Genomic DNA, 9819 nt, shown 5'->3' with positions numbered 1-9819 from the left:
ATTACAGAGGCAAAACTAAATCAAAGGCTGAATAGAAGAGAAGAGTGAGAGTAAAAAACAAAGGCAAAGTAAAGTGCTGAATGACTAGTAATACAACTAGGTGGACAGCAGTATACAGCATACAGACAAAAAAGGCTCAACTACTGGACAGTTTGAAACCAGTCATCCTTTAAAGGAGAAAGAACCATGAGGCGAGTGAATTACTCTCATCCTCATAATTCAAGGCGACTTTGAAATTGTCATCCCCCCCCCCCCTCCCTCCCCTCTTCCAGCGCTGACTGGAGGTTTGTATGGGGGGAGGGCACAAATGGCTCTACCTCTAGATAGATAGTCATGAAGACACTGAGGGTCATACCATAGCTGCAGCAGAGGAGACAGGCAGGAGGGAGAACAGCGACAACTGGCTGGCATGCAGGTTCGGGTGAGATAAATATTAGAGCTACAGCTAACTATTTTCATAAATCAAATAGGTAGCCGATTATTAAATTTGATCTGATAAAATAAAAAAAATAATCCCCATTTTAAAATAAAATACGTGGTGATACCCAACATGTGTAGCGCAATGGTTGTTTTTCTATGTAGGTGCACCCGACTTGTGTTTCGATTAGTATACGTGAGTTTGCAGGGTTGGGGGACTCAATTTATGGGGAGAATTTTTTCATTTTATTTTTTTATTGTTTTTAACCTCATTGCTGTCACATGGGGGGTGCTCACAAACCCCTATGTGAGGGCACACTGGAGTTAATAGGTTCTCTTTAAGGTGACATTATTGGTCTTGTAGACACCTATTGTCACCTTTCCACTTCACTGGATTCAGCTGCTAATGCAGCTGAATGTCAACACAGCACACAGTGGCTTGGAGCAATAGCCAGCCTGTTACTGGTTATTTTAAATTGCAATAGCCAATAGCAGGCTGTTGCACCCGCCCACTGCCTGCTGTTAATCAGCAGAGGAGGGACCTGGGGGAGGAAGTTCTCCATCAGGTCCCTCCTCTGCTGATTGACTAACTGGGCAGGTGCCAACATTACAATTCACACTTCAGGAGAGGCAATATGGCAAATAGCTGCAGCAAATCAAATTATTATTTTAAAGAAAAATGTCTATTTGTGCCCCATAAATTTAAAGTGATAAAGCTTTTTAAAACGTCTGTTCTCCTTTAGAACTTTTCAGTTGCTCCCTGCATAGGTGCCTCCATCAGCTAACCGGCTGCTAATGGAGGCACCCATGCATGCGCATTTCCACAGTAGCTGCGTGCATCCATAGACACACACAACCCTGATGCAGGCCACACCCCTTTTCTCCACCGAACAGTTTGATGGCAGAAGGAGCCTATGGCTCCTCTGCCTTCAGTATCCTTCCCGTGCAACCAAGAAGTTCAGGGAACTGGCGATCGTTTCGGGACCAGTACTGGACAATGTTTACCCTAATGCACATAGGCAGAGCCTGCTGTCAATCAGCCAGATGGGTGGATCGACAGTATTGTCCGTTGTGGCTGCAGCGCTCTCAGTATACAGCGAGTTATATACTGAGCTTTGGGTCACGGGAGGAGCTTAGTATATGTCCTCCCGTGACCATTAAGAGAACTATGGGATAAAAAGGTTACCAATTGCAATGCAATAAAAGTTTCAGAAGGGTACAAGGAGGAAGCAGAGCCTGTATATGGATAAGAAAAACCCTAACTTCACTAAACACTGAAACAGGAATTGTAACACGGATAACTCACATTAAACACAACTTTTTTATGCAAAGTGACAACACCTACAAAAAATGAACATACCCGCCAGTTTTGTGGTCAATATTTCTTCATATTCTTCACGTACTTTATCTTCTCTTTCTTTAAGGAGACGTTCACATATCATTCCAACTTGTCTCAGAGTGAACAAAGGCTGTTCTTTACGCAGCTGTGATAATGATGTGGATGTGCCTACAAGACATTTTAATAATGATTAAGTTCGATTAACATTTCTGCTGAAACCAATACAGGCAAGTCACAACTGGCAACCAAGCCCATTGTGATCTTTGACTAGTTCTATAAACCAGTGTTTTTCAACCTTGTTTTTAGTCATGGCATCCTTCAAAAGTATGCAAATTCTCGAGGCACCCCAGTCTAAAAAAAAGTTATAGATTTTAAATGGAGACCCCATGCAGCAAAAAACCCCCACACACACTCCAAAGTGGGTTTCCCCCCTTCACATCAGGAGATCCCCTTCACATCAGTCTTCATTCCCCCATTCAGATTGCAGTCCCACTACCACAGCATTTTGGAGGCACCCCTGAGGAAGCCAGGAGGCACACCGAGAGAAAGTCTGCTTTAAAATGTTTAAAACTATGAGTCATGAGATACAATTGTCACATGACCTTTTTTAGTCAAAAATCACAAGAAAAAAGCCATTAGCACGAGAAAGCAAAAACTGCACAATTACATTCGAAGAAAGTGACATTAAAGTCACAAATCCCCCCCTCCCCCAATGCTGCTTTAAGTACTTACCATAAATGATGCCTCTTGATCCGATGATCGTCCTTCGACTTTAATTCAGCAATCCCTCCAGCGCTGGTGCCGGTCTCTGATCCAGCGCATACTCTTCATGTGCCACGGTGTCTGTCCGACGTGCACGCTCCCGGCTGCGTACATTTACCTCCACTGACACTCTCCTGTTCTCCCCGCCGAAGATATCTACTGCGCATGTGCCCCCACCTTTGTCCTCCTGCACGGCTGCTCGAGAAGCTTCAGATCTTCAGCCGGGAGCGAGTGGATGAGACAGAGGTAAGTAATTACCTTTTTGGTAACTTTCTTTTAAATGTATTTACATCTACCTACTGCTTGCTCTTAGGTAATTATGCCCAATATGTTGCACATATAAAAAATGCGACAAGTTGAAAATTACATTGGTGCTCATTAACCCCCGTGTTAAAATGTTGCAATTTTTCTGTGCAGCTAGTGTCCGCTGAGTGGCAGCTGTGAGTGGCAATGCCTTGCATTGCTACTTTTTTCTTAACTTGCAGTGGTGATATGCATAAAAATGCTAGAAAATGCAAAGTGAATGCAACCAAATATACATGGTCATTTAAAGGATTCAGTATACCGCGAGCTACAGCTCGCGGTATACTGAGCCTAGGGTGACGGGAGGACGCTAGTTTGTGTCCTCCTGTTACACTAAGGAGAACTATGGGGAAAAGTCTTAACCCCATAGTTCTCCTTTAAATCAAGTCCTCACTGAGACGTCTAGCTAGAAGCACTGTGGAACAATATATTCTCAACCCTCTCCTGACCTATTTTCCACCCCCCTCCCATTTATTGAAAATGAAGTAAAAAGGCTAAAAACACATCTGAATGCACAACATGTTACTGCTGCTTTATAACTAGGCCCTTACTCAAATTTCTAGAAAAAGCAAAAATACTAGACTGCATGTCCTCAGTGCAACTCAAAGTATGGTGGAGGCAAGCATTGCAGACTCAAATGAGATTACAGTGTAGTTGGCATTGCAAAAAACTACACAACGATACAAGCAGGGTTGGGATTCCTATTACCCGATGCCTGGGACATGTAGTTCCGGGCATCAGGCAGGTTTTCTTTTCCTACATTTAGCCTTGCTGTGGGCAAGCAGCATGGCTAATTTTAGAGCGGGAAAGCTGCTTTGTTCTTTGAGACACCCAGGACCACAGCAAGGTAGTTCAGGATGCAGAGCGGGGAACCAATCGGTTGTGTATAATTAGCGAGACCGGAGTATTGTATTAGCAGCGCCTCCCGTCTCAGCTGTCACAACCCAGGCTGTAGAGGAGATCGAGCACAGTCGGGTTAAAAAATAAAGTTATACAGGCAGTCCCCGACTTACGGACAACCCGTACTTACGAACCAAGGTCCCCCCCTCCCCGAAATTAGTGCCGCTCCCGAGTCCTGCTCCTTGCCTCTGCCACCCGCAGGTGCCGCAGTGTGGTGACAACTACATAGAGCTGTCACTCAGTGCCACAGACTTTACTGCGGTTCATTGTAAAAAAAAACTTTGTACAATGAACTGCATTAAAGTTGGTGACACCGAGTGACAGCTGTATGAACCGGCGCCTGTGCGGGGATCCGATGCACACCGGCGGCTATGCAACTCCCTGTCATTTAGGAGAACTGCTTAGCCTGGCGGAGCCGATACGAGACTCTGCAGGCACAGCCAGGCAGCCACATCCTGCTGTTTGGGTCACCCTTTCCTGTGATCCCTCCTCTGCACTGGCTGCCAAGGATACAGGAGAAGAGGTGCTGCAGCCTGCATGTGTTAGGTGAGGTTGGGGAGTGTATGGGTAATGGCTGGCTTGGGGGGAAAGGGGGACTGTAGCTGGGCTGGTGGTATTCAGCATTGTTGTATAATGATTATACAGCAATGCTGAATAATACCACCAGCGATACAGGACTACAAATCCCAGCAACATTATACAAAGCTGATGGTATTCTGCATTGTTGGGACAGAAAGTGAGGTAAAATCTTCTGAACAAGGGGAAGACAGCAAAACAAACATGACCCTTGCCTATGCTATCCAAAACTAAAAAATATATATGTTTTTTGGCTGGAGTTGCACTTAAAAAATGTACCTGTTTCGACTTGCATACAAATTCAACTTTAAGAACAAACTTAAAGTGCCTCTCTTGTATGTACCCCGCGGGGACTGCCTGTACTCACCTGAACCTCTGTCCAATACACTGTGTATAGGACGTGAAGGCACAGAGGGATCTAAAGAGCTTGCGCGCGAAGAGAGCGCATTTTTTAAAATTCAAAAATCCTCGGCTCAATCTTTATTGGAGGGCAAGCTCCATAAAAGAGAGACTGTCACATCGGGCCACATTCTTAGCATGGTTAAATACAAAGAATTGTTTTAATCAAAACTGTATGATAACAAGTAGACCGGGCCTCTGCTTTAGTCCTTGAACAAGTAGTTTGTTTTTTTATACCACTGTACAAAGCAGTTAAGCGTAATCCTCTGTGGGACCAAAGAAGAGGAAGTTCAGAGATTAGCTGCCTTGTATTCTGAGCATATAAAAGGGTCCCCAGACTCCATGCAATGAGTTTGCAGGATAGAAAACTGTTCCTTATTAAGCAGCATTACTGCATACAATTGTGTCGTCTTGTGGCAGATGTATTATACTGCTGAAGAATCATGGAATGTGGAAGAAGTATACATTAAAATGTTTCCTCTGCAGGGTGTTACTATACTAGACAGAGTACCGCCTTACCATGTACTCAAAACAACTGATCTAATACAACAGATTACACTACAGGAAGCAAAAGAAAAGCCCTGATCCAGATACACTTCAATTATCTACCGCTAGACACTTCATTCTACAGCTCTTTAAACAAGGAACTTTCTAGATTAGTGATGTCTTTTACAAATCGAGCGAGAAGTCTGGTAAATGACTTTCTAGAGCCCTCCACACTAAACACATTGCTTTTATCCCAATGTTACATGACCTGAAAAGGCACCGCAACCCACAGCCAGGATTAAAATCTCAACTTCTACTCTATGCAAAGTTTTACAATATTCAATGCCATTTTGAAGATAATGAAATGTATACAGAAGCTCACTCTACTATCCCATAACCAGACATTTAAGTCCTAGAGAAGCCATTTTCTGGAGGAGAAGACGAACGTACCACTGCAAATGCCCAAAAGCTGCTTTAAATCCATCCCTCACTAAAACCTCATCTCACCCACCTCTTTCCCACTCAAGCCTTTAGGCTGGGTTCACACCTAGGCGCATCGAATATGCGCGTTTGTTGCACGCTTCGTGATGCGCGTTTTTACCGCAATTCGCGGTAAAAAAACGTGCGACAAATGCGCGTTTCCGAGGGCTACTTGGCTGTATCCCAATGGAAGCGCGCGACAAAAACGCCCCAAAGAAGCTCCTGTACTTCTTTGGCCGTAGGACGTTTTGTAGCGCGTTCATGCGGCCTGTAATACGCCCAGGTGTGAACCATACCATATAGGAAATAATGGGATTTCGGTGTTCGAACGCGCTACAAAACGCCCAGGTGTGAACCGGGCCTTAAGAATCATCTCTATTCCAAAACCCTACAACGAGGAGTCATCAAGGAGCAGGTATGGGCCTATCACTTTCACCAACATGGACATGTGCATCTACTCCAAAGTTATAGACAACAGACTTAAACGGCTGATCCAAAACATTGTTTATCCAGATCAGGTGGGCAACATGCCTGGCCAATAACTGGATGATCAATTAATGGAACAATTTGAACCTGCCCAACTGAGCCACATACCCGTTTGTCTTAGATCAGTAGATGCAGAAAATGCATTTGATAAGATAAACTGGAAGTTCTTATATGAAATCCTATGCCAAATTGGCCAGGGCTCCAATCTTCTCCACAAAATGGCCCTCTACCAAAATTCTTTGGTCACAATTTGTGCCAATGGTCTTTTGTCAGAGCCCCTATGTGGTGGACAAATATAATGGAATTAAAAAGGAGCAAGCCTGTCCAGTCCAGAAGCCAAACCGGGATTTTTTTTTTTTTTGTAGGAGCCAGCTCCATTGACACCAGCTGGTGCATTGGCTGCCTGGCTCCTGGGATTTGTCCAGCCCTGCCCTATGGAATCACAATGGTAACCGGCAGGGTTGACCCTTATCCCCTCTGTTTTATATCCCCACAATAAGCTAACGCATCACATAATCCTAACATATTCAGGGCACAGCTCGCTGACTATATAAAAATATCTTTAGCAGTTTCATGGCCAACTACAACAAAACCAAAACTTTGAGCATACCCTTGTGTTCCTCTATTCCTGAGCCTTCTCCCTATTATAGGCAAATTTCTTCTTTTAAAGGCAAAAATTTGGGCACACGCTGTGTATTCCCTCCAAACTGCACATTGTGAGTTTTCCATACCAGAGCCCCTCAGGTGAGGTGTGACTAGGGCACATATGAAATAGTTTTGTTTGTGCCTTTGCTGTGACGTGCATTTATCCAGTGCAGAAAAATGCAGGTTACCACACAGCATAGGAACAAGCCCTTAATCTGCATCACCTTTATTATGGAAAGATATAAGCAGTGCATGAATAGATGCCTAGAAATGTCACTGTGATAGATAAGAACATGAAACAGCCTGTTACATTAGTCTTTCAGACAGGTGCTGCAACACAACAATCTCATCATTCATGTCTAGCCGTCACCGGGAACACAAATACAATAAGGCATATGACATCTTCACTCACCGGGTAAAGTAGGCCCAGAAGGCAGAAAAGTGTGTGGTTGGCCGTCACTGGAACAGCAGGGTTCTGTTTGCTGAAAGCTGCTTTCCAAATGTCTTCTCTTCTGCATGCGTTTATACTCTTGTTTGATGTTGTAAAGGATTTGTTCTGTAAACAGGATACAAAAGCTAATTAAACAACGAACCATCTCATGCCACCAAATCTGTCTGCAGCGTTAGTTTTATTTAGAGAATTTGGAAGATTTAAAACTACTTAGAAAGCTCTAAAACATATTGCTCCTAAGCCAGGAACCCAGGCAAAACCTTCCACTCTTCCTAAAATCTAGAAATTCTATGTGGCCACACAAGGTCCAGTCAATGACCTGTTAAGTAGGTGTATTATGTACATGTAAAAAAATAAAAATAAATTAGAATTACACTTCTCTTACCAACTCCTTCTGGAAAGATTCCTTGAGAATGCAGAGCTGGCACAATGTCACAAGAAGACACCAATCCATTGTAAGACTGTCTTCAGCTGCTCTGTATTACCCAGGATCTAGCCAGGAGATGCATTAAGTCATTCTTGCCTAGGCGCTGCAAGTTGTAGATGGGTGAGGTGAGTAATAACTTTATAAAAACTGTTTCTCTGCAGATATGTTATAAGCTAATAGGTAATTTGTGGAGTGAGCCCAGACAGGCAGTGGAAGCATTTTACTGCAAGGTCCGCTTTGAAATGTAAAACCCATAACAAAAATGTAATACACTGCAGCTCATGAGTCCCTAAGGGCCGGTTCACACCACAAACTCCCCCGTTGCAGTGGGTTCGGCCTCTGGAACGCAAGCCGGCCCCCTGCCTTCAGGGGCGTGGCACTGCAAGCACTATTGCAGATCACACTGGACCAGAAGGCAAGCACTAATGTGCCTGCGTTCTGGGCGATCGCACTGCGGGCATGGGACGCGGCTGCGGTGCCATAGACTTCAATGCACAGCCACTCCCCCTGCCGCCCCTGAACGCAGGGAGCCAGCCGGCTTGCGTTCCAGAGGCTGAACGCACGGGAACACGGAGGTTGTGTTGTGAACCGGTCCTCAATGTGGTGCCTGTATTCGTTTCTTTTTTAGTTTCTACATGAGATCTACCAACAAAAAAAAAACCTCCCTTGCTGTCTCCTGGCTGGCCTGTATTTTGCAAACAGTGTAGTGCAACAGGCTGTGTAGACTAATATTCTTTGATGTAATACATAGCACTTCAACCACCAGTATCCACCAGAAATGTGTCAGGGAGCTTGGCTCAGCAGACTCAGGCTAATAAGTAATCATGTGTGCACAGCTAAATAAATATACCAAAATGGAATAAAGGGGCCGCCATTCACACCCTTCATGATCTACCAGCATCAGCTTTGAGAGCTACTGCTAGATCACAATCTACCTAATGGGCACCCCTGCTCTATACTGAATGTTCCTGTCCATTCATAACTTGTGGAGATAGTATGTTTAACATATCCACAATCACGAATGATCAGGAAGTGATGTAAGTCACACCCATTCATTCATAATTGAGGACATAGTAAACATACTATGTCCTCAATTATTTACAAACACTCAGCAATCACTGAGTGTTTGTACCCGCTCTCCATCCTGACTCGTTGTCACAGGAGGCTGAGCGAGCAGGAGAGCTTGATCTCCTGTGACAGATGACTCCTCCCCCACACCATCGACCCGGCCTCCTGTGACAGCTGTCCCCACCCCCCACTCCTGATCCGTCACAGGGGGCTGAGCAGTGCAGGAGACACACCAGCCTCTCACATCGCTGTCCTCGCCCCCGCACCACTCTGCCTCCTGTGAGTTTCTCTCCTCCCCCCGGGTCACAGAGCAGTGCCCAGCAAGGAGGAGAGAATACACGGATGCATCGCTATTTTGGCTAAAAGTGCCATTTATAGCCGATACCTTTGGGCCGAAATTTCGGTGTATCCCTAGTTACAAGGAAAGATAAACAGCTGGCCGGCTCAGAGAATTGGGCGAGTATAATTTTATTTCAGCACCCACACAGAAACAAGCACTTAACCCTTGCAGTGCAGGGGTAGCCCCACTGCAAGTGTTAAGAAATTCCTGGGAGGAGTTCTTTAAACTTGGGGTTCCCTTCTATAGACCTGACTGACACAGGAAGAACTTCTCATCGGAGTTAGAAATGTACTGCTGCTACTCCCCTGAACAGGGCATCTGCAAAGTACACAAGACCTACAAGGCAGCTTCACCTTGTAGTTACTAGTGTGACATTATATACAGCAACTATTTACAAAGCTTTCAGCAAGTTCCAGTAAACCGTCTTGAAACCCTAAATCTCCCTTCAGCTCAGTCTTAATGGGTGTGCTAGCAGAGCAACTATCAGCAAATTTCAAGCAAAGATTGCTGAAAGCCTGTTGAAGCTTAATGTCAGTCTACACACTCAAAGTTTCCAGTTATGGAAAGAGAGAAGAGTTAGTACTATTATTTATATCAGTGGCCTTACTAGCTGTCTAGACCAGTGTCACCGAGACAGAAGCTAATGGGAAATTCAACATTTCAGAGGTGACAGAGGTTTGGGTGGAGTTCTGCACTCCCCCAATCCCCCCCCCCTATCTCCCCAACACACACACACTGAA

At 44.8% G+C, this 9819-nt stretch overlaps 1 protein-coding gene across 1 annotated transcript in view; it reads right to left on the bottom strand.

The window, feature by feature from the left end:
• Positions 1-9819, bottom strand: part of AKIRIN2 (akirin 2) — a 16872-nt gene that overhangs the window by 3290 nt on the left and 3763 nt on the right. Inside the window, exons 2-3 of the mRNA XM_018554359.1 lie at positions 7206-7349; positions 1778-1924 (exon numbers count right to left, since the gene is read on the bottom strand). Coding sequence (XP_018409861.1) covers positions 1778-1924; positions 7206-7349 — 291 coding nt within the window. The remainder of the gene's footprint in view (positions 1-1777; positions 1925-7205; positions 7350-9819) is intronic.

This window comes from Nanorana parkeri, unplaced genomic scaffold (assembly GCF_000935625.1).
Source record: "Nanorana parkeri isolate BGI_ZX_2015 unplaced genomic scaffold, ASM93562v1 scaffold154, whole genome shotgun sequence".
NCBI classification, from domain to species: Eukaryota; Metazoa; Chordata; class Amphibia; order Anura; family Dicroglossidae; genus Nanorana; species Nanorana parkeri.
Note: the sequence above shows the minus strand (reverse complement) of the source record. Positions and strands in the feature narration are given on the sequence as shown.